Raw genomic sequence first — 25545 nt, 5'->3', positions numbered from 1 at the left:
AGCCCCCGAGAGTACAATGAATGAGATGATAAGGCCCAATTTATGATGGCTAAGTTCCACCTCTACCGCCACCCCATAATACTAGAGCTCCGAGTCACCCAATGAGGCTGAACGCTGGGGAATTCAGTGCTCGGGAATTCGGCCCCCACAAGATGTAGTGTGGGCCGCCAAATTGGATAGCTTTAAAAGGATGAGACAAATTTAAGGAGAAGGCTCTCAGGTCCAGCTTGAAAGCTTCATCCGGTTGGCCACTGTGAGATCAGGTTGCTGGACTAAGATGGGCCACTCGGCTGATCCGGCAGGGCTATTATTACGCCCTTATCTTGATTTCCTTGCTGCTTACCTCTTTGATTAAGATCTCCGCCACCTCCTTGTGGTTGTTCAAGGCGGCGAGATGCAGGGCGGTGAAGCCATCTTCCTTCTTAGCGTCGACCAGCTGCCGGGCTCTTGCCAGGATCTTCTTGATGGCTCTGGGAGGTGGGAAAGATCAGAGCCAAGCGGGGTGGGAGGGGAAGGAGAAAAGAAAAAAGAGAGAGCATGTCTAGGGCATCGGATGTCTCAAAGGGCAAGCATGCATTGCCAAATCAGTGGTTACTAAATGGTGGCCTAACTAGTGGCCTAAATGGTGGCTGCTGGAAGTGACACAGTCCAACAAGCAGAAAAATGAGAGGCAGAAGAGCATGAATGACAGCTCTCATAACCCCTGATTATTGGTCATGTTTTCTGGGGCTGATGGGAGTTGTAGTTCAGCAACATCCGGAAAAGAAAATATTCCCTACGCTCAAGTCTAAAAGGAGGGGAAATATTATTTAAAACAGTGTTTCCCAAACTTGAGTCTCCAGCTGTTTCTGGACTACAACTCCCATCATCTCTAGCTAGCTGGACCAGTGGTCAGGGATGATGGGAACTGAAGTTCAAAAACAGCTGGAGACCCAAGTTCAGGGAACACTGATTTAGGAACTGCTGTGGCTCAGCAGCCTTAATGGGGGAAACCTTTCCTGAGCGGCTGCATTCCCCTCTGAACAACCTTCCTGGATGCCCACATGGTAGTGGTGGGCGGGGCCAGAGGCAAAAATGGGCGGGGCAGCAAATGCCAATTTTACCTGTGCATGGGAGGTAGGCCTGCTTGAACACACTCTCTATCCTCCCTCCAGGCAAGGAAGAGGTTTTATCAGAGCTCAGAGCCCACCCCCACCCCTGCACTTCCTGCAGCTGCGCTTTGGTTCCCGAATGTTTTAGAAGTCAAACAGAATTCCAGAACAGATTTCGTTCGACTTCTGAGGTATTACCGTAATTTAAAGAATGACAAACTAAGTCCACATATAGCTTTGAGGAAAAATGTCACCTAATGCAGTTTGTTCACAGCTCCCCATAGTCACTTTGCTTAAGTGACTTGCGATAGATAACATTTTATGTATGTCTATAAAAATTGTGGGAAATGTATAATTTTAAAAAATTGCTTAAGTTCATTTCTCTATTTTGCTTACAGCTTGTTCCCCTTCAGAGCCGAATGCTGCAACAGGTTGAATCCTTGTTGGTTCTGGATGGTGAAATCGATGTTGGGGACTTCGGTGAGGGCCTCAATGATGCACTTGAAGTCGGCCGTGATGGCGTAATGGAGGGGGGTGTCGCCGTACGAATCCTTGAGGGGGACAGGCGGGACGGTACACAAAATCTCTGTCAGGTGTCTCCAAGAGGGGAGGGTAAAACAGAGACATCGTGGCTAGCAGCAGCTGATAGACTGATCCTCTGTGAATTTACCCATCACCCCTTTTCAAAGCCACTCAGGGAGAGTACAATGAATAAGAAGAACACAAGAAGATCCCCCGGCTGCTGGATCCAGTCAAAGGCTCATCTAAGTCCAGCATCCTGTTCTCAACAGACGCCAACAGGAAGCCTGCAAGCAGGACCCGGGCACAACAGCTCTTCCCACACTCCAAGATTCCTGGCAGCTTGAATTCAGGGACACCATTAATGTCCTGAGCAGCAGCCAATGACAGCCTTCCCCTCCATCAATGTGCCTAAACCCCTGTTGATGTTCTCTAAGCTAGCCACTATCACTGCTGGTGCCAACCACTTTCAATCCATAACGCCCTTGCCTTAGCTCTCAGATCATCTCCACTTCACTGATGGGCACAACACAACATGCCTCCCCCCAACCAGCTCAGTTGGCTAGAGCGTGGTGCTGATAACACCAAGGTCACAGGTTCGATCCCCACGTGGGGCAGCTGCAAATTTCCTGCACCAGGGTCCCTTCCAACTCAATATAATTCTATGATTCCATGAGTCAGAATGCAAATGCAAAGATGAACAAAACAAAACAAAACCCACCGGCAGGTTGACGTCGCAGTTGTGCTCACACAGAGCCTGTACGACCTCCGTGAAGCCTTTGTTGACGGCAATGTACAGGGCTGTGCACTTGGCGTTGTTCTGGAGATTGCCGTTGGCCCCTTTGCTGACCAGGAAGCGGGCTACGTCTGCTTGGTTCCTGGACAGCGAGAGGGGTGAAAAGTCAAGAGGAAAGAGTGACAGACCACAGATGTTGAAGAACACCGAAAGCTGCCTTCTGCTGAGGCAGATCATTGTTCCATATGGTTCAATATTGTCTGCACTGACGGGCAGCAGCTCTCTAGGGTTTCATGCAGGCATCTCCCCCTGGGAAATTGCTGGGACTGAACGTGGGACCGTCAAACACTCTTGTTCTGAGATACAGCCCTTCCCTTAAGACAGTGGTTCTCAGATGGATACAAAAACTTATGGAAGATGAAGCAATGGCAAAACTTACCGGAAAAATAAGAAATCAAGATAACAAACGTTTTATAAAACAATGGAAATGGTTTGTGGAATATTTACAGACAGACTATAAACAGATAAGAACATTGCAGGATTATTGTAATAACCTGCAGTTTTATAAGAGTATATATTTAAAGTTGATGAATAAATGAGCAAACTAAATTAATTTGGATATGCAGAAAATATTAAGAATAAATTTAAGGAAGAGCATAAAGAGGGGAAACTCAAGTTTTGAAATGTTAAAAGGATGGTAAATTTATTGAAATGTATGAAATTGAAAATCATAAATAATATATATATAAAAAGACGGTGGTTCTCAAACTTTTTTCTCTGGGTCACAGTTTCAGAATAAAAATTTGCTCCCACCGCACTAATTTTTAATTGATAAGGAATACATTGGAAAACAAGAAAACTCCTAGCAGTGCATTATTTATAACACAGAACACGACTACTTTATAATATGAACATGGGGCATCCAGAAAGTATAAAAGAAGAGCACAAATCATTCCCAAAGTATAATTCTAAATGAGTCTGTACCTTAAATATGTATACAAAATCAAGAAGAGGTGTAAGCTTGTTTTGCTCATTTATATTAGGTCTAATTTGAGACAAACTCTCATCTCTTTATCAACACGAAGAAGCCTCTCTCTTTTCTGATCTTTCCTATTGATCAGAGTTGAAAATCCCTGTTCACAACAGTATGTCGTGGAGAACTGTAAAAGAGTAGCCAATGCCCCCGCTCTCATTTTGAAAATATAGCTATCCATATTCTGCAAATTAAAAAGAATTATTTTGATACCTATCAGTGTAGCAACACTGAAATGTTTAAATGTTTCTTTGATTGTCCTCGAATCTTCCTGCCACGCTTGGCATTCCCTCCTGCCACACCCTTTGAAAACCTCTGCCTTAAGACACAGAAAGCTGTCTCACACTCTGAAGCATCTCAAAGCAATTTTACAATGCAAGAAAAAAGCGTACATTGAAGTACTCCTTGGAGCAGACCCATTGAAATGGCTGAACCCATGTTGGTTGCACCTATTAACTTCAGTGGGTCTACTCTGAATCACCCTACAAAAGCAGTTTCAAATAAATAAATTGTACTGCCATATTTAGGCTTTTTCCGATTTGAGGAAAATAGGGTGTATATAAATAGAACAGGCTATTATTAGAACTAGGCCTGCTGTGATCGGCAAGGAGGACTTAGAAGAACTTTTTGGAGCTGTTCCTAGATTCATATTACAAACATTTATTCCTCAGGGGTTAAGTCCAGGGGTCTTAAGTCAGTGGTGGCTGGTTCCCTCTGAAGCTGACAGGGAGGAAGGCAGGTAGACCAATGGGAGCCAGAGCCAGAGCAAAGCCAGACAGAGCTGCACCCTGATTGGTTGTAAGTAAGAAGGCAGGCAGTGGTGGACCAACTTCCATTGGACTAAGAAAGATGCAGCACAGATGGTATCTCACCCCCTCAAGACTATCAAAGATGTATAAAAATTTAGTGAATACTTGTTGGAGGTGTGGTGGGAGTCATGGCGACATGTATCATATGTGGTGGACATGTAGGAAGATCAAAGTGTTCTGGGGCTTAATTTACGAGGAGTTGAAAAAATGTTTGGAATAACTTTTTTAAAAAGAGGCATTTCTGTTAAGCATTGTTGGCAGGGACATCCCAAAGGCCTTTAGGGAGGTATTCTTATACGCAACGGCCGCAGCTCGGACTTTGGTGGCAAAGGGGTGGAAGGAACAAGAAGCCCCGACAATAACGGACTGGCAGTACAAGCTACAATAATTTGCTGAAATGGCGCAGTTAACAAATACCCTGAGAGGCAATTCAAAACAAAAATTTATGGAAAAGTGGGATAGATATAAAACATATGTTCAAAAATACAGTAAAGGTTCGCTATCTATGCTAGCATTTGATCGACGTTGGAGTGAGACTGAGTTGAGAAATAAGACTAAGAGCACATATTGATATAGGAATGTATTAGATAATATGTAAATAAATATACAATAATAAGAGTACATTCATTTGTAAAAAAGGAATATACAACATGAAAGACAGGAAGTCTAGTGTGTTCATATGTATATGATTTTTGGAAAAATTTGTTGTTGTTTTTTCTTTGTTCTTTTTTGTTTGTTTCTTTCATTTTCTTTTTAGGTATATAAAATTTGTATATAATTTTTGTATACATGTTGGAAATTATATCATAGTAAGTCCTGTAATGTACCGTATTTTTCGTCCCATAGGACGCTCCGTCCGATAGGACGCACCTAGTTTTTTTGGGGGGAAATAAAGGAAATTTTTTTCCCCTTTATTTCCCCCCCAAAAGCAGGTCGTGGAAACCGAACCAGGTCGGGGAACAGCGGGATGGCAGCGCTGCGCCTCCCTGCTGTCCCCCGAGCTTGTGGGGCTGGCCGATGTCTGCCCGACGCGAGGGGCGCTCTGCATCAGGGCTGCTATCCGCAGCATGGGGAGCCCTGCGGGGAACTCCTGCAAGGCTCCCCACTCTGCGGATGTCTGCCGGGCGCAGGGGACGCTCTGCTTCAGGGCGCCCCTCGCGCCGGGCAGCAGGCTGCTATCCGCAGCGTGGGGAGCTTTGCGGGGAACTCCTGCAAGGCTCCCCACGCTGCGGATGTCTGCCGGGCGCGGGGGGCGCTCTGCTTCAGGGCGCCCCTCGCGCTGGGCAGCAGGCTGCTATCCGCAGCGCGGGGAGCCTTGCGGGGAACTCCTGCAAGGCTCCCCACGCTGCGGATGTCTGCCTGGTGCGGGGGGCGCTCTGCTTCAGGGTGCCCCTCGCGCTGGGCGGCAGGCTGCTATCTGCAGCCTAGACATCCCTGCGGGACCTCCCGCAGGGCTGTCTAGGCTGCGGATGTGTTCCCGAAGCCTGGAGAGCGAGAGGGGTCGGTGCGCACCGACCCCTCTCGCCCTCCAAGCTTCAGCAAAAGCCTGCATTCGCCCCATAGGACGCACCCAGATTTCCCCTTCATTTTTGGACGGGAAAAAGTGCGTCCTATAGGGCGAAAAATACAGTAATGTGACAATGTTTACCAATGTACGGGGCCGCTAGGGGCGCTTTGGAAGATGGCCGACAATAACATCTCTCTGGCTCACATGAGGTAATTAAGAGGCTGATATGGGAGTATGCAGCCTCCCTTTGTTGCCCAAGGGAATGGGGAACACTGCCTTGCCTGCTGTGGCCATAAATCACCCCCCGGTTTCGAAAGAAGGGGGTGAGGGCACTAGGCACAAAGCCCTTGTGTGGCTCCAGCTCTCCCGGACGCTGTCTCTGATCGCGCGCTGGCTGCATCAGCTCGAAATAAACAATTAGAAAAGAAGCAAATGCACATACTTCGAGTGAAGATCAGGAGTAAAGACTGCTAATTAAAAGGATCTCTGGGATGTGGAGCGACGGGCTGGATTCAACAATAAATCAAGAAGAATCATCATCAAAGGATTGGTACGTCGGAGCGAGACTGAAAAGGGGGGGGGGACTTTTCTTTTTTTGTCTTATGTGAGTACCCAATAACCCTTCCCCCCTAAGAAAGAATCGTCGCGATTACTGATCACAAGCAGGAGGAGTAAAGACTGTGCGGAAATTAATTACTAATCAAAGATATGGCATGTGGGAACATCGAGAAAAGAAAGAAAGTTCTCTGTGACGCAGTCATAAAAAGAGATGGTTATGGCAGGCCTGCCCGCAGGAGGACTGAGGGGGAGGAGGACTGGCTCGTTACTATATCAGAACGTGAGATCGGCCTGGCAGGGCCCCCTGAGAAAATTTATGAGAGCGGCAGGCCTGTGGAAACCAGGACAGACTGTGGGAAATGTTTTGTACGGAAGTGTTGAAATGATGTCTGTCTATTTTGATATGGCTCTTGGATGAGTGTAAAATCCACACAGAATATAACAACATTTGTTTTCAACCCGCTTGTGGAGACTATCAGAGATCATAAAGAAAATAAGAAGATGAGGAAAACAACAAAGAGAAGATGGAATCTAACTGTGAATACTATTTGGACAGAACTGTGTATATTAAAGCAGCAGCAAGAGAGATGTTTGGAACCCGTTCGGAGCTTGAAGTATGGGTACCCCCAACAAATTTTTTAAAATTTGGCTGTGTAATTTGGAATTAATGTGATTTGGAATTACTGTGATTTGACTGGCCTGTTAATAAAAATTATTTACAAAAAAGAGACAATGTTTACCAATGTAATATAAGAATGTTAATGAATAAATAAAATGCAAAAAAAGGAGGGGGGAAAGAGTGACAGCTGTTCTCAGGGGTCACCACCTACCCAAATGCTGCGTAATGCAGAGCCGTGTCCCCTTCCTCGTCCCACAGGTTGATGTTGGCATGGGCCTGCAACAGGATCTTCACCACTTCCACCTGTCCCAGGTAAGAGGCCACTTGCAAGGCTGTCCTGCCCTGGTTTTTGACGTCGACCTGATGAGAAAAGGTAGGGTCATCCTTTCATTTATTCAACAAGAAGGTCGATAAACAGCCAACTCAAAGCAACAACAACATAAAAAACCACGAAATTATGAAGACCAATAAATTTACAGAACGAGGTGACTGACACTGAATGAAATTAATTCTCTAAAATTTTTTTTTCTTTTTAAAAAAGAAGAACTCATCAAAATGAAACAGTTTACTGCAGGTGACGAAATAGCAGAAGTGCAGGTGTCTGTCTGGTTTCAAGGGGAACGGTGTTCTAAATTGCTGGTGCCGCTTCGCTAAAAAGTCTCTGCGAGTTGCCCTGAATACCAGTTCCTGGGAATCAACTGGGGAGAGTGTTGCTGCGGCATTTGCAGGCTTCCCTGAAGGCATCCGGCTGGCATCTGTGAGAAAAGGATGCTGGACCAGATGGACCTTTAGCCTAATCTACCTGCAGGGCTCTACTCAGGTTCTTACTGCTGCTTGCATTTATATCTGATAACTGGATACAACCCACTATTGGGTTGTTGTTGTTTTTTAATGTCCAGGGGTCAGCAAACTTTTTCAGCAGGGGGCCGGTCCACTGTCCCTCAGACCTTGTGGGGGGGGCAGACTAATTTTTTTTGGGGGGGGGAATGAACAAATACCTATGCCCCACAAATAACCCAGAGATGCATTTTAAATAAAAGCACACATTCTACTCATGTAAAAACACGCTGATTCCCGGACTGCCTGCGGGCCGGATTTAGAAGGCGATTGGGCTGGATCCGGCTCCTAGGCCTTAGTTTGCCTACCCATGTTCTAAACAGTTGTTTTAATTGTTTTCACAAATAATTTTTATTGCTTTATCCTTTTTGTAAACTGCTTCAAAACTCTCTTTTTTTAAAACAAAATTAAGTGGTACATAAATTTTGTGAAAGGGAAAGACCACTCGCCTCCTCCTGAAGTTTTCAGTGAATGGTAACACAGAGGAATTGCGTTCTGAACCTCAGAACCACTCTGATTTCAATGGGTTCTGCTAAGAGTAGGGCTAGCATTGGCTGTAACCCAGTGATTATGTTTTAATAAATAAATACTTTGAAAACAAATTTGAACACACACACATACAGAAAATTTTAAGATATTTTAAAAAATACAATATCTGCCCCATTGCCAGAGACAACTTGCCTTGTCGGGATATTTCTGAACCAGTTCCCGGACCTTGGATGCGTTTCCATGTGCAGCCTCTATGACCAGGCGCCCCGGGCTGTCCGCTTCCATCTTTTGGGTCAGCAGCCTTCCCAGCACAGAGAGCAGCGTGCCTGTTTGGCGAGATGGGAAATAGTCCTCCAATTAATGTACTTTTTCATGCGGCAAGGGCTGCTTTGGATTGGCTTCCGCTTTGGCAATTTGGCGTGCGTCGCTTGCAATTGTAAGCGTTCGCCAGTTGGGTGAGTGATATTCGGTTCCACATCCGCTCCACCCCAATTGCTCAACAACCGTGGATATTCCCTCCCAAAAAAAAAAAAAAGCTCAACAACTCTGTGCCATCTCCCCCAATTCAATTTTCTTAAATTTGAGCCCCTCAATTAGGGGGCGTTTTATAGACAGAAAAGTACAGTGGTACCTCTGGTTTCGTACTTAATTCATTCCGGAGGTCCGTTCTTAACGTGAAACTGTTCTTAACCTGAAGCACCACTTTAGTCTATGGGGCCTCCTGCTGCCGCTGCGCCACCAGAGCACTATTTCTGTTCTCATCCTGAAGCAAAGTTCTTAACCCGAGGCACTATTTCTGGGTTAGAGGAGTCTGTAACCTGAAGCGTATGTAACCTGAAGCGTATGTTACCCAAGGTACCACTGTACAGATTACAGTGGTGCCTCGCAAGACGAAAAGAATCCGTTCTGTGGTTCTCTTCGTCTAGCGGTTTCTTCGTCTTGCGAAGCAAGCCCATTGGCGGATTAGCGGATTAGCGCTATTAGCGGCTTTTAGCGGCTTATCTGCTGATCGGATCAGCTGATAAGCGGCTTAGCGGCTTAAAAAGGGGGGGAGGGGAAAAAACCGCAGGAACTCGCAAGGCATTGTCGTCTTGCGAAGCAAGCCCATAGGAAATTTGTTTTGCGAAGCACCTCCAAAACGGAAAACTCTTTCGTCTAGCGAGTTTTCCGTCTTGCGAGGCATTCATCTTGCGGGGCACCACTGTATTAAAAGGCTTTCCCCCTCCCTCCTAAGCTGGCTACTGCTTTCCTTTCAGACTCCTCACTTTTAGATTCCTTGGCATCTTCGGTGGTCATGAGGTTTGCATCTTCCTCCCTCTGGTAGGCCGTCAGGCAAGCGGGGTTGAAGGTCCAGGACTGGCCTGCAAAAGACACCCGCAAGTCCCCATCTCCAAACACTTTGATCACCTTGCCAATGTGCCCCAGGGTCTGCAAAGGGAAAGGGAAAATTGAAAAGTGAGGGGTGGGGGGAAAAGCTCCTTGTTGTTATTCATCCTTTTTGTTCCGTCTAAGTAAAAGCAGCAGAACATTACATTGTGGAGTACTCCTGTTTCCAGCCAGCCATGTCCTTTTGAAGAATGTGCCATCCATTTCACTGGCTGGCCAGCCATGCCCCTTTCCAGGATATACCATTCCATCGCCCCTCCCCACAACTGTCAAGTCAAAATTCCATAGCCACTGAGCAATATATAGCAGGTGTGGGGAAACTTCAGTTGCTGCTGAACTACAACTCCCATCAGCCCTAGCAAGCTTGACCAATGGTCAGAGGAATGATGGGAGCTGGCAGTTCAGCAAAATGGAGGGCCAAGGGTTCCCCACACCTGGGACATGGGATTCCAAGACAGCAAAGCCTTAATGCAAGGAGAAGTCAGGCGCTTTTAAAAAGGGTATGTGTGTCATTCAGCTCCTCAGAAAAACAAAACCAAACCATGAAGCGCTATGGAATAATACACTGGCTGTGCAAAAACTCAAGATGGGTGGAACAAGTCACGATTTGCAGGTTGAATGTGATCATATTTTTGAATGCTGGTCATATTTTTGAATGCTTCCCCCTTTAGGGCTGTTACCAGGTTTTAAAAATGTCTTGCTGAATGAATCAGCGATCCAATCAATTAAAAACGGATGCAGTGAATCTGCACACAACTCAAAATCCTGCATGCAAATGAAAAGAGAGGGGGGGGGGGAGAAATCATCCTTTGATTTTAGATGTCATAATGAAGGCTTTGGAGATTTTTAAAAAATGGAATTATTCTAATCATTTAAGGAAGGCTGTAATCCTTTTTAAAAAAAACAACACCACATTGACATTTTATGATTCATTTACTTAACAAAATGTTTATATTGTTCACTTGACCATGAGACTGTTGACTAGGGAGCAAGCCTTGCTGAACCAAGTAAAGAAATTGTATGCACTGTACACTTTGGAGGTTTTTTAAAAAATTGATTTATCAAACCAATTAATCAAGTCAGACTGCAATCCTAAAAAAGAAAAACTCATTCACTAGGGAGTAAGCCTCACTGAACAAAGTGGGACATACCTCTGAGGAAATATGAACATGTCTCCTGAATTAACAAAATAAAATGTTGCAACAAAAAATATTTTGTGTGCAGGAAGTGAGCACTGAATGCTTCTTCTCCTTTGCTTGTGTGTCAGCTGGGAAACAGTGTTTTATTTATTTCATTTCATTTATATCCCACCTATTTTCTCCAAGGTGCTCAAGCTGGCATATGAGTCCCCCCCCACCTCCTCATTTAATCCCCACAACAACCCTGTGAGGTAGGATAGGCTGAGAAGCAGTGACTGGCCCATGTGAGCTTCATGGCTGCGTGGGGGTTTGAACCCTGATCTCCCAGGTGTTAGCCTGACCCTCTAACCCCGTGGTGGCAAAACTTGGCCCTCCAGCTGTTTTGGGACTACAATTCCCATCATCCCTGACCACTGGTCCTGTTGGCTAGGGATGATGAGAGCTGTAGTCTAAAAACAGCTGGAGGGCCAAGTTTGGCCACTACTGCTCTAACCACTATACTGCACTGGCTGGGGGACATAATAAGGCAAAGATTTTGTAGTAGGCAAGGTGGGATTGAAGACCCCTTTGCCGGGGTCAGCTTGGGCAGAAGCCAATCAGTGGGCAGAGCTGATGTTAGGAACACAGGAAGCTGCCTGATGCAGAATCAAGGCAATTGGTCCATCTAACTCAGTACTGTCCATCTAACTCAGTACTGTCTGCACTGTCTGGCAGCAGCGCTCCAGGGTTTCAGAAAGCTGCCTCTCCCAGTGATGCCAGGAATTGCACTTGGGACCTCCTGCATGCAAAGCGGATGATCTGCCAGTGAGCCCTTCCCCTTACTGGTCCATCAGCCCTCACTGCTCTTGTTTAAAACATGGTGGCAGCTGTTAAAATTTCGGAGAGCTGCGTTCGAATTTTAACACACCAGGGGAGAGGGGAAAAGCATGGACTGGATTGTTTTAAGTAACTGCGCTGTCTTGGAATAGAAGGACACTCACAGGGGTCATTTCATCAGTCCACTCCCCGTGACCAGCTTGCAACTGCTTGATTCTTTCCATATCATCTATCACCCGGACAACATCATCAACCCAAAAGGTGTTGAGCTACAAGGAAAAAGAAAATCAGAAGCTTTTTTCTTTTCGGTGCATGGGGGAGAAAGGAATCATAGGAAAGAAAGAGAGAGAGATAGATATATAATATATTTTATATTATAAACTAATATAATATACACAGCTGCCCAGAGCGGCTGGAGCAACCCAGATGGATGGGGAACAAATAATTATGTATTATTATTAATTATTGTTATTATATTTTATAGACAGATAAATCCATCAAGCATTAACCGCGGAGATGCAGGATGGTGGCGGTGACCATCCCTGGCTAAGATTTCTGCAAACATTCGTAGGGCCTTTTAACCCAGCCGCAGGCCCTCCAGACATTTTTGACCCCAAGCCCTGCCACTCACAGCAATCTACAGTGGGGTTTTTGTGGACGCCATTTTGATTCAAGATGGCGGACTCACGGAACCTGTCAAAGCTGCCTCAGTTTCAACCACCGTTTTCAAAACTGCACAAATCTGGTGGTTTCTTATAATCCCCAAGGAACGTCAGGTGAGAGGCTCCTAGTATCTATCATTTCTTAACATTGTTTATAGATCCCTGTATGTTCCCCCCCCCCCATTTCAGACAAACATATGCCCTTTAAATTAAAGGAAGTGAAGTTAGCTGATTTCTGCGTGAGGGGACTCCCTGTTTTCTCTTTACGGTGTGTGCTTTAAATGGACATGTGCTTAGGTTCTCTTAAAGACCAGGGATTGGGAACAAGATTTGGCCCTCCAGATGCTGTTGGATTCCCAGCCTCTGCCAGCCCCGGCCAGCATGACTAATGGTCAGAGCTAATGATGGGTCATGGGGGCTGGAGTTTACAGCAACAGATAGGGGGGTCGTGGCCCCCCCCATCCAAGTTCTTGAGCAATATACTCAATAGAAACTAAAGCAAAATAGAGACTACCATTGTTCAAACAGGAAAGGACTGCTCTTCCATTGCTTAAAAACAACAACAGGTAGCCAGCTTTTTCCTTCAATCATGTGTTTCTTGTTCCTTTAATCCAGCAACTGATTAAAATTCACTTTTATTAACAAAGGGCTTCTGGTGTGGAGGGTGAGACAGCCACAACTGCCACTGACATCGGCAAGGGAGGAGGGTAATGCCATCGAGACCCCTCTCATTAGGAATCTGCCATCAAGACTCAAGCTGGCCAGGACATTGTCTCTTACGATGTTCCTGGATCCGGTTTGCGGGAGGCGGGAGAGAGTGCTTCGGAACTACCCCTTATCAAGAGCAAGGCACTCAGAACTGCCACTGACAAAGAGAGTTGCTTGTCCGAACTTGTGCTGAAGCCAAGGACAGCCAGAGAGAAAGCAGATCGCCTTTCTCTCCACTCCTTCGACACAACAGCAAGCAAACGCTGAACGTCTGAATTCAGCGACTGCCAACATCTTATCGGTGTATCTCTACACAGCTTCACATTTGTCACTTGGGCAGGGAGAAGGATTTGCTGACAATTGTCCACGAATGTGACAATGACCAGTTCTTGATAACTCACTGAGATATACACTTGCTGGGACAAAACAAAGATCTGCAGGGGCAAGAACATTTGGGGAAGCACCATGGAACAACTAATAAAGCAAAAGGACATGTGGACGGTTCAGTACAAATCCACCATTAATGTACTACTATTGCATCAGTGACATGTTGTAGCACCCCCCAACAAATGTTATTCTCCTGCTAATAGGCTGCCCTTCCATTCCCTCTCCTTTCCCCCCCATCCGTCTATGAACTGCAGCACAATTTTTAGATCCATCGCCAGGATGCGTCAGCCGCACTCACCTTGGTCAGGGCACCTGGATGGAACGTCCAACGGGTATCGCTATTGAACTGGACTCTGACATCTCCTCTATCTGTGATTCTGTGGACAGTTCCTGTTTGGCCAATGAACTTTGGAAGGAAAGGAACGGAGAAGTATTGGGGAGGAGCGGGGAGATGAGGAGAGAGAAAATTAAAGGTTGTCATTTGAAAGCAAGAAATGCGAGCTTTTACCATCGGACGCCTCCCCTGCAGCAAGCCAGTAGCCCCTCCTCGCTCACAAATACATTTTCAAACTGCTGAAATATTCATTGCTAAAGTCCATGGCCAGAATAATATTCATGGATCAAAGCAACAGATGTTTAAAACACAAGTTCACACAAACAGTTATTATTATTTCTTAAGATTTATCTTTTGCTGGCGAATGGTGATCAAAGTCTCCAAGTGACTTACCCGCATTTAACTTGCGTGCATTCACCTTTAAACGCTCGACACACAAAAAACCAAGGGGGTGGACAGGGGGCAAGCTTCTGGGAAAAAAGACTTTGGCAATCTTGCCTGCCATTGAACCCAATGTATTTTGACTATACACGATTTGGATTTTGAATGTAACCCCCATGTACATTGAGTCTCGTCTGCATATTATTCCATTAAAAAGTAGCATGAAACATTAATATTCTCATACAAGCACATATAATTTTCTCTTACACCCGCACGCACAACGGGAACAGTAAGCTTTGGTAGCACACTAACAGGAGAACAAATTGGATCACTCCTTCAGTTGTATGCAATGTTAATCCTACTCAGATCAGGCCCACTGAAATTAACTTGGGTCCAATGCTTTCAATGGGTCTTCCCCATGTGCAACTTCTTCTTCTTCTTCACATTTACATTCTATAGATAGGTTAGGCTGAGAAAGATTAACGAGCCCAAGTTCAGCCAGCGGGTTTCACGGTTGAGTGGGGATATAAACCCTTGTCTCCTCCTAGATCCAATCCAGGACTCTAACCACTATACTGCACTGGCTTAGCTGAATACAACCTCCTGCAGCAGTAGAAAATATATCATTTTAAAAATTGATAGCACAAATGAGAACTGCCACAAAATGTTGCAGAATGGAGACCTCCCTGCCTAGGATTCTGTTCCATTCTTTGCCAACCAACAGTCAATCACAATTCTGTGGCCACTGAGCATGCTCAATCCTCCTGGAGTTGTTTTTGGACCTCTTCCTAGGTTTAAAGCCCCCCCCCCATTATTTTTTAATGCGGTCCCCTACCTCAGCCATTTTCGGGTTCCACCCCCCGTGCCCTTCTTGCATCTCTCGCAAGATGTCAATGTCCAAGAGGCATTTCACTTTGTCCCCATGCTGGAACGGGTGCCTTTCAGTGCTCTCTTTCTTCTGCAACTCAGCCGGCTTACCTGGAGAAAGAGAGAGAAAGAGCAGCTGCCGACAGCGGAATGCACAATTTAGCATCTTGTGTACGTTCAGACAACAAACTAAATCCTGGGGTAGATGGGCAATCTCTAAAAGCAAGACCAGAGGCAAAAAATGCTGCATGCAGGAGCTGCGGCTGTTCAATTCCACTCCCCTCCTCTCTGACCCACTCTGAAAGCAGTCAGCAACCCATGTTTATTTGAGAGGGTGTTATTTTAATTTTTTAGGGAGGGCCTCCTCTTTTCAGAACTTTTTCCTTTTTCCTGCAAACCCTGGATTCCCCAAAACCTGCACGTGGTGCCATTCGGGCTACAAAATGAACGGCCCTCACAGCTGGAGCATTGGAATTAGAAGGAACAACAGCCCGGTTTTCTCTTCAGCTCCTAAATCGTTGCGTGGGTTTCATTTTTGCTTTTTAAGAAAGCTTGTTTCCCCAACACATCCCTAAGTTGGTGCAAAAAACCCGCAAAAGTGTGCTATTAAGAGACCAGCATTTAGCACAACCGCAGTGCAAATTACATTGCACATACAGTGGTACCTCAGGTTAAGTACTTAATTTGTTCCGGAGGTCCGTACTTAACCTGAAACTGTTCTTAACCTGAAGCACCACTTTAGTTAATGGGGCCTCCTGCTGCCGCCGTGCCGCCGGAGCACAATTTCTGTTCTCATCCTGAAGCAAAGTTCTTAACCTGAAGCACTATTTCTGGGTTAGCAGAATCTGTAACCTGAAGCGTATGTAACCTGAGGTACCACTGTACTCAATGGGTAAATCTCTTCCCGCCCCCTTCCCTGAGAGGGTTTCACACACGTACCTAATCTGGGGAGATGTTCCTTGTAGTAAAAGCCCCCCGTCACTTCTGCAACACACTTCAGGTCCACTTTCCCTTTGTGCCCGACTCGGTACACGTTTGTGGTGCCGTCGGCCCATGTCACGCTGGCAACACTCCGCCCGGTTTCCACATCCCAGCCACGGATGTCGACCACGCGCCCGGCTTTGCCTTCGCCACCTGTCCGCAGGGATAAGAACAGGGCACAGTTGAAACGTGCCAATTCAACCATTCTCTCCCATCCGTAACGCACACACACACAGGTTTTCATCTCAAGCTCTTTGCCAGGAGGTTGAGACGGCTTATGTGAGGCCATCTGCAGATCACGACCTTCCGTGGCTCTAACTGCAACAAAGCCCCAAAGATTAGAAAAAAGTTCCCTGGGAAACGGCAGGGAGGAAGAATCCCTCGCCGGAGAAGGGGAGCTTAAGAGGTCAAGAGTGGAGCCTGTCTGACCTAGTGGCTGCACGTCTCCAGTCCTGTCAGGTCGCCTGCCTTCAGGGGTGCAGGGAGTGGAGTAATAAGGCCACATACACAAAGGGAACCCGTTCGAATCCAGCCTCCTTGAGAGGAAGAATTCTCAAAATTCCAACTGCACAGCAAAACAAACACGGGCTGCATTCGCAAAATTTGTTTAAAGTGCTCCATCCCTTTAATAGTCATGGCTTACACTCCCTCCAAAGAATCCCGGGAGCTATAGTTTAAGGGTGTGGAGAGTTGTTACACGACTCGCAGAACTACAATTCCCAGAGTTAGAACAATAAAATCACAGAAGTGTACGAGTTGGAAGGGACCCCCCAAGGATCTTCTCGTCCAATCCCTGAAATTTAGGAATCCTGCCCACAGCCGTCCCTGAGAAGAGGGATTAATTGCCAAACCACTCTGAGAAGTGTAGGTCTGTAAGGGAAATAGGGGTCTCCTAACAGCTCAGAGCACCCTTAATGAACTACAACTCCCAAGATTCTTTGGGGGAAGCTGTGACGGTTAAAGTGGTATCGCAGTGATTTGAATGTGTGGTGTGGAAGTGGCCTAAGTTGTGCAAATATTAACACATTTGGGTGTTAAACCTGCCAAGTCATACTCAGGAGTAGACCTACTGAGATCAATGGGCATGACTGACTCAAGTCCATTTATTTTGATGGATATGATCTTGTTGGATACGACACCCCTTCTGTTTTTATACCGTTTACCGGATCCTGATCCAAGCGAAACTGTTTGCTGAGAGTGGGGATTGATCCACAAGCGCTCTGGCCTTGCTGGTGAGATTCCCATAATGGGCAAAAATAGGATATTGGACTGGATAGACCCTCAGCCTGATCCACTGGGGCTCTCCTGTTGTTCTTCTAAAGCCTACTGAGTAGCCCTCACTTAAGTCTGTACCACTGCAAGCAGTTGCAAGAAGGTTCCAGAGACAAAGTGTGGTCTTTTTCCTGACATGCTACTCACTTCTTAAAGGGTTGCCCCCCTTAAGCAGAGGAAATAATTCAACCCTGTAGCTCAGGCCCTTAGATTTAATCAATCACCACACACACCGGGTTTACGAAATTTAGGGCAGTAGTCTCCAATGCTACGCAGAGTAGAAAATGTATCCTGACATAATTTTCTTCATTTCTTTTCAGGTTATGTCTAAAGCTATGTGCACCATTTGTTTGGTTTGTTATTTAATTTAATAATTCAAATCCTCTTTACCCAGGCCTATGGCTACTAAATAATCTATGGCCTGTGAAAATGTGGGGGATTGGACTGTTATTACGATGATTATCTTATTATTGGGCCATCTGTTATTATGTTTTTTTAAATCATGTTTTTATTATTGATGTTCTGTAATGTGTTTTTAATGTTGTACACTGCCCTGGGATCTTCTGATAAAGGGAGTTATTTAAACTGAATAAATAATAACAGGGTGCAAACAGGTACACAATTCTAAAAGCATCCAACACACAAACAAAGACCTTGCAGGCCAAACTGTACCTGCCGCACGCCACAGAACATGGTTGTGTTGACACCCCCCGTCATGCTGATATTGTCAACTTCCAGTTTCTCTCCCCTTCAGCGCCTGTATTAACTGTGCTATTATTATTTGCATCTAAATTATGCCCTTTGGGTTACAGGCAAACAGGGTGTGTTCCGCTTCTCTCATGCCTAGAAAACACAAGACCAAACCGTTTTCTGCTTGTCTCGTGCTTTCTAGACATGGGTAATTGCAGTCTTGCCTTTGCCCTGCTGCTTTCGCCTGGAAGGCAGTAATCCATGGAAAACGCAAATGTAGTTTGCTCTAACTGAGTGCTAAACCGTGGGTTTTCCCAGGGGAAAGAGGCAGGGCCAACGGGACGTGTGTGTGAGCCCAAAGTTTCAAGAGTTTGTTATTTTTGTTTTATTTTGCAAGGCTCCACAGAACTAGTGCAACTTTCGCTCATTCAGAGCGGACACATTCGAATCGATGGACATGACATGCAGAGGCCCATTGATTTTCAGCAGGTCTATGCTGAGTAAAACTTGGCTGAGCGCAAGCCACCATGCAGATTAAGGGAAATGTATTTGCCCAAGGCCCTCTCTACAGATCCATGAGGGACAGAGCCTCTCGCTTCTTGTCTTGAATATAGAATTTCTCTGCCCACATCACAAGGAGCCAACTCCCACTCCCCTAAAAGGCAAAAAGCACCTCACCGTCCTGGTTACCCCATTCCCAGTCGGGGCCCCGAACCACTTTCGCGCCCTGGAAAGTCCCCTTTAACGCGATGCGTGGCAAGTTCTGTCGTGGGCTCACAGTGACTCTGCAAGAGGGAAAGAGAAAAAAACCCATGTCATTTCCCCTGCTGCTCATACATACAAAGCCAGTTTGGAGGTGAAACAAAGCCAGTTTGGAGGTGAAATAAAGCCAGTTTGGAGGTGAAACACAGCCAGTTGGGAGCACTGCCGATGCAGACAAGTGCCTGTACACCCATACACAGTACAGGTAGTCCTCTTCCACATTGGGTACCATATTTACTTCAATTAAAGGCCCCTGTTATTTAGTAGTCAGTATATATTTCCCATTATAAGCTCCTTGGTTATCTTCCCTTACCCATGGCTTGGGCTTAGTGTTACATGCTAACCAAAAGGCTGTAGTTTGTCTCGCTCCAGCCAAATCACATGCTGTATCCGAGGACTGTTCCTAGCTTACTGCTCATGCTTTTCACGTAGGGGGAAGAGAAACCAAGAACCTGGTTTGGGACACAACGCTAAGCCAAACCATAGCTTAGCTCTGGGTAGCACGGCAGTGGTAGGGCCAGAGGAGGAACACAGCACCCATGTCCTCCCATCACCCCTGTGACTACTTAGCCAGTTTCTCTCCCCCCCATATGTTCCAAGTCTTTTTTCTTGTTTTACTGCTGTCCTGGAAATATAACTTATCACATTGTCCACACAACATCATTCTCATCAAAATGCCATCCCATCTCTCACAGCCCCCCTAAATCTGGATTTATAATTTTAATAACAACAATAGTAGTAGATTTTCTTTCTGCAGCCAACAATAAACTGCCCTGCTCACAAGCCCTTCCAAGGAAGCTTACAGGTAAATTTAAAAATCACAGTGTGATAACTGTTGAATACACACACACACACACACACACGAGTAGAGGTCAAATATCTATCTCAATATAAGGTTCCCCAGCCCTGTTTTAAATCAGAGCAGCCACTCATGCAGAGAAATGGCAAGAAGCCTCCTTTCTTGATGATGCTCCCAGCTCCCGGAAGCCTTTAGTTCTCCTAGATGCTGCTGGACTATGGCTCCCATCATCCCTGACCATTGGCCATGCTGCCTGGGGCTGATGGGAGTCCAATAACACCTGGAGGACCACAGGTTGCCCATTCCTGATGTAGAACCACAATTTATAGGAGCTCAGGGTAGACCCACTGAAGCTAATGAACAAGACTAACTTAGGTCCATTCAAAACAAAAAAATTCCTTCTAGTAGCACCTTAAAGACCAACTAAGTTAGTTCTTGTTATGAGCTTTCGTGTGCAAGCACACTTCTTCAGATACACACACGAAAGCTCATACCAAGAACTAACTTAGTTGGTCTTTAAGGTGCTACTAGAAGGAATTTTTTTGTTTTGACTATGGCAGACCAACACGGCTACCTATCTGTAATTAGGTCCATTCACTGTGTATCATCTAGCTGGATGAAACCAAAACCATTTTCATACACAATCATGAGTGACTTTTTCTTTTGTTAAGGGGGGTTGAAAACAACACCACAGAACTCCTAGACACAGTGGCATGGACTGGGTGGACATCACTCAGAACTTGTCTCAATAAATATAAATTTGTCTTAAATGAAGAAGTGTATAAATATAAATTTGTCTTAAATGAAGAAGTGCATTAACCACCTCTTCACCTGTAACACCTTGCCATGTTTTACTTCACAACATAATATGCATCTTTACAATGTTTTGTTTAAGTTGCTGGTTGTTGCTTCCGTTTTCTGCACACCACTTAAGAGATATTTTTTAATATATTAAGCGGTACGGAAATTAAACAATCAACCAAGAATGATTATTTAGACCAACATAAAATTTACGTGTTGCTTCTCTGTTTACAACAACTCTCAGTGAAATGTATATTTAAAAAATCAGAGTAACTGAAACATTTAGAACAGCAAACAGAAAGCCAAGTAGTATAAAAAGCAGAAATAGTCATTGACATAGCATTGTTAAAAATCAAGGATCCAACAATAACAACAGTTCCTGGTTTCCTTGCTTAGAAGGACCTCAGAAAGCAGTTAATGGAAAACAACCTTTCTCTCCCCAAGACCCTGGAGAAGTGCTGCCGGTCAGAGTATGCAGCACTGGGGGAGATGAGAAAGAATAGTGGGACCTCCTTGGAGGCACTCCCCTTAACCAGCCTTGTTTGGCTGGGTCTCAGTCTTGCCACACTATCAGATTCAGCCAAGAGGCAAAGGTTTCAGGTTGAATCCAATGACAGTCCTATGCAAAGTGCGTCCTCTGAAGCTAATGGACATGACTCACCTGGGTCTAGTCTGAGCATAACTAAGATGAATGCATGTTCTTAAAATGTGCACTCAAACCACACCACACTAGGTTTCACTGAGAGTTAACCCACAAAAATTAACGGACCTAAGTTAGCCATGACCAATAATTTCAATGGCAGGATAGCACAGGACACAAACCTTTACGTTTCTTCCCGAAACAAAACAACACTTGCACTACTGGGACTTACAACCCAACGCTTCCTCCTCCCCAGAAAGTCAAGCTAAAATCTACAAGAGGCTGAGGGCAAGCAACAAGGATACGTCTCTGCACGGTACCCACACAATGGTGAAGATGGGATCTGACGTCCGGTTGAAGCAGCTCCCAATGCCCATAACGGGATCGGTATTCCTCGCGTCCCAAAATCAAACCAAGTGCATTTGATTAAGCAGAAACTTCGGGCCAAGCCCTTCAAGAATTCCAGCTGGGGGTTGAGGAAGCAAAAAACTCTCCCGCCGCCATAATGAAACCCCTTCCACATTTGCGTGGCTTCCGTAATGGGGGAAGAGGAGGCATAACACTTCCAAGCCCCTGACTTAGCCTGCTGCTTAATACCCGGAGCAGACGGCAGAGACTTGTGCGGATAAACCCCTGACGCAGCCTGGGAACCAGCAGCCACTCGGCCCACTGCGCCACTAAAATTAACCTTTGGCTCTCACTTTGGCTCATTAATGGATTGCTTCAGTGGCGTGGCATGCCTGGGGAAAGGTGCTTAGGAGAGAAGACCAGGGGGCAGGTTTATCTGCACACACGATGGCTAATCGGTATCTTTCCAGCAGCTTTCCGTGATCCAGATTGTAACGTGATAGGAGCCAAGAGCGAGGAGGGAGGGCAATCCTGCTCAGGCAGTCTCCAGTACTAAAATTCTGTACTGGGGTCACATCAATTCAGCAATCAAAAAAAAGAAAGAAATGAAAAGGATTCCGCAATTGGAATAAACTGATAACATTTTTCCTCCAAGAAGTTCAGGGACATACACAATCCCCTCCAACTTATTTTAAAATAGCATCATAGTGCTTTAAACGTATAGTGTCATTGTGGTATTGGACTGGTTCAAAACCAGAGGACCGTCCTCTGTAAAGTAGGGCATGCTACTAGACATAATTCTGCGTGCAATTTGGGGTTGTTGTTTTTTTATTTCAGCCCTTCCCGGCCCAAAGATATTTTCTCCTCTGACACAGCATCCCCCTAAGCAAGTGGAGAAACAAATTGCACAGAAGAATTCACAGTCAAGAGGAAAAACGCCTCTGGCCTACCCATTCCCCTCGATCAAAATTTGTCCTGGAGGGTCCCTGCCCGCCTCAGTCAATGCCGTTTTATTCACAGCAATTTCCTCCTAAATCCTCGACCAGCAAAAGGGCCAGCTGGAAATTTGACAGAGCTGGAATCCCTGGGTCAGCACCGATCTCGAAAATGAAGGCCTTAATTAAAATGGTTATTAAAAGCAATATTGCAGCGATTAAATGCACCCCCCGGGGGGTGAGGTCTGCGGCACTCTTTAATAGCCTTGGTTGTTATCCGGTATTTGGAAGCAAAACAACTCAAATTAGATTAAAATCCAGGAGGCGCTTGGCTCCTGCTGCATCACTTGGCTTCTTCGTGGCTGGGTAGATAGCAGAGACGGTTCAGTTCAAGGTTAATGTTTGGTTCTCGGGGGCTCGGAAGAAAAAGCAGCCCTGTCCTGCTTCTGTGGAAGCTTGTCGGGACAAATAAGGACATCAGAAGAGCCTGGCTGCAGGATCAGGCCAGTGGTCCATCTAGTCCAGCATCCTGTTCTCAAAGTGTGCAACCAAACGCTTGTGGGAAGCCTGCAGGCAAGCCTGGAGGAGCACAAAAGAACTCTCCCTTCCTGTGGTTTCCAGCAACTGGTATTGAGAAATGTTTCTGCCTCAAGAGTGGAGGTACTCAAACACAGCTCTATTCCTCTGTGAAATTGCCCCACGCCTCTTTCAAAACCATCTGAACCGGCAGCCGTCACAGCATCTTGTGGGAGCGAATTTTACGATTTTAACTATCACGTTCTGCGTTCCTCTAGCTGGTCACAGGATACAGACAGCACTTGAAGGACAATGGAAGACTACCTGCAGACACCGCCCCACCCCTCCACTAAATTTCTCTCTCCTCCCCACTGAACTTTGCTGCCTGGGTGGAGAGTGTAACTCAGGAAAGGTCCATCCCTGTGCACCTTCCTCTCCAAGTGAAACCACCTTCCTCTCAGGCCGAAAAGCTGCTTGGCAGGCTGAGGAGAGCATGACTGTGTTTGCAAGGATGCCTCCACACTTTCATCTCCATCACAAATCAGGAGCAAGAGTGAGAGTGCAAGAGAGAGAGAGAGAGAGAGAGAGAGAGAGAGAGAGAAATTATAGGGGGGAATGAATGGTTCCACATGCTGCCGGCTCTGGGAGTATGGCCACCAACTGCTGAACACAGCCCATTGCAAGGGGGCATCAAAAAGGGTGCCCATCCCTGACCTAGCAGTCAACACAGGCCATAACTCCCTCTTGCCTCTGCAAGCTGAGTCCCCTTGGCTCCCAAGGTAGCCAGGTTTTATTACTTGAGCCAGCTGAGAGCTTCATAATCAACACATTGCCATATGGAGCAAAAAAAACCAATAACCTTGACTTTCTGGAGAGGATGCCTCAATGGAAACGTCTGGTATCCATGCCGGTGGGGGGAATAGAATTTGGCAATCCACCCAATGCAGTCCTTTAAGCTTTATTCAGATTTAACAGCCAAAGGAGAGAAGGAAGGGCAAGAGAGGGACCTTGGAGCCAGGAGGCTCAGGCCAGCCACAAGAGAGAATAAAAGGATCATCTCTAGCAGGCAGACTGAATAAGCCTCCACCCACTGACCTTGGAGACAAGGCAATGGGAAGGTCTCAATGCAACCTGTGGCAGATCCTTGTTAAATCCACACTGCTCTCCACACCACCGTGGCCAATGAAAAACACACAGCAGAAGATCAACAGAACTGGGTCTCATCAAGACCGCTGTTTTATCGTGTATGCAGCAGCCTGTCATTCATCTATGAGCAGCACATTTGAAGTGGATTTACCTTGGACCACCCCGCTTTATCAGTTGTTCAGTAATGCTTCTCCAATACTCCCACACTAATGCCTCTATACTTTTAACTCTGCCATTCCACGGTCCTTGTCTCACACCCCACCCTACCCAACATAGCTGCACTAAGAGACCGTTGCACACACAGCTCCAACCAGACAAGCGAGAGACATCATCAATATTCAAGGGCAAAGTCTAGCCTGGCAAAAACACTCCAGGGGGATGCAAAGAAGGGCCCAGTGAGGAGTGCAACCTGGCAACAGTCCTGAGGATCAGAGAGAAAGGCCTCGAGGGCAGTTTTCAAACTTGACATTCCCGAACTCTGCTCTAAGCCAAGAAAAAAGAAGGTAAGGAACTACATTAAAAGATTAAAAGGGATGCGGGTGGCACTGTGGGTTAAACCACAGAGCCTAGGACTTGCTGATCAGAAGGTTGGCAGTTCGAATCCCCACGACGGAGTGAGCTCCCGTTGCTCAGTCCCTGCTCCTGCCAACCTAGCAGTTCGAAAGCACGTCAAAGTGCAAGTAGATAAATAGGTATCACTCTGGTGGGAAGGTAAACGGTGTTTCCGTGCACTGCTCTGGTTCGCCAGAAGCGGCTTAGTCATGCTGGCCACATGACCCGGAAGCTGTACGCCGGCTCCCTTGGCCAATAAATCGAGATGAGTGCCACAACCCCAGAGTCTGCCACGACTGCACCTAATGGTCAGGGGTCCCTTTACCTTTACCTTACATTAAAAGATCAAGATCACACCAACTTCAGAGTCTTTCAGACCCTCTTATTTATTTACTTGTTTGTTTGTTTGTTTATTTATTTGCATTATTGTTCTTATTATCTCGACTAATATCCCACTCTTCCTGCTGAAGGAGCCCAGGGCGGCAGAACAGATTCTTTGGCATGTTGATTTCTGCTGGCAAAACGGGCACGACACAAGCTAAAGCCTCCACCTCACCAGCTCAGACGCTGTTTCTCAAAGCATTTCTTTTTTAAATAAAGTCCTACCAGGCACATACTCGAGAAGTGTCACAACACGCAACACTGGCTATGTTTCCGCCTGGGAATCAGGTCGACAGGCCCGGCTGGGTTCGCGTTCCCCAATTATCATCACCGAGGCAGCGATGAGGCCGGCCAAATTTCAGAGAAGGAAACAAAAGAAAAGGCGAGAGAGTTCTCACTTGGGGAGTTCTCTGCCCAGAGTCCAGCCGTTTCTAACTGATTGATCTGGCCTGGTCTCCAGCCACGATGCCATTGTAAAATTAGGGAAGGAAGTCCCTTGGCTCCTGCAGGCGGGAAAGAACAGCACGTAGCAGGGAAAGTGTCATTAATTCTCTGTCGCAGGGGCGGGGGAGCCCTGGCCCTTCAAATGCAACACCCATCAGCTCCAGTCATTGGAGGGATCACAGCTTACATACCCTGCTCTGTCTGGAAGGGTTCAAGATTCAGGTAGGTAGCCGCGTTGGTCTGACGCAGTAGAAATATATACAGTGGTACCTCTGGATGCGAACATGACCCGCATCTGCGCGGCTCGCGATTCGCCGCTTCCGCACATGCCGTCATTTTGACCATCTGCGCACGCGCTCCGTTACTTCTGGGTTGCCGCAGTGTACAACCCGAAAATACT

General features: G+C 46.2%; 1 protein-coding gene across 5 annotated transcripts in view; it reads right to left on the bottom strand.

Moving 5' to 3' along the window:
• The window catches only part of MIB2 (MIB E3 ubiquitin protein ligase 2), a 73355-nt gene that overhangs the window by 5456 nt on the left and 42354 nt on the right, over positions 1 to 25545 (bottom strand). For 3 of the 5 annotated variants that reach the window (XM_083512948.1, XM_083512949.1, XM_083512950.1), the window contains exons 4-14: positions 18500 to 18606; positions 15818 to 16012; positions 14847 to 14989; positions 13595 to 13702; positions 11704 to 11808; positions 9464 to 9626; positions 8391 to 8524; positions 7084 to 7232; positions 2332 to 2488; positions 1488 to 1642; positions 344 to 470 (exon numbers count right to left, since the gene is read on the bottom strand). In XM_083512948.1, coding sequence (XP_083369074.1) covers positions 344 to 470; positions 1488 to 1642; positions 2332 to 2488; positions 7084 to 7232; positions 8391 to 8524; positions 9464 to 9626; positions 11704 to 11808; positions 13595 to 13702; positions 14847 to 14989; positions 15818 to 16012; positions 18500 to 18606 — 1543 coding nt within the window. The remainder of the gene's footprint in view (positions 1 to 343; positions 471 to 1487; positions 1643 to 2331; positions 2489 to 7083; positions 7233 to 8390; positions 8525 to 9463; positions 9627 to 11703; positions 11809 to 13594; positions 13703 to 14846; positions 14990 to 15817; positions 16013 to 18499; positions 18607 to 25545) is intronic. The other 2 variants (XM_083512951.1, XM_083512952.1) reach the window with 1 other exon arrangement.

This window comes from Podarcis liolepis (assembly GCF_965112155.1).
Source record: "Podarcis liolepis genome assembly, chromosome: 7".
In the NCBI taxonomy this organism is placed as follows: domain Eukaryota; kingdom Metazoa; phylum Chordata; class Lepidosauria; order Squamata; family Lacertidae; genus Podarcis; species Podarcis liolepis.
This window is presented reverse-complemented; position numbering and strand designations above follow the sequence as displayed.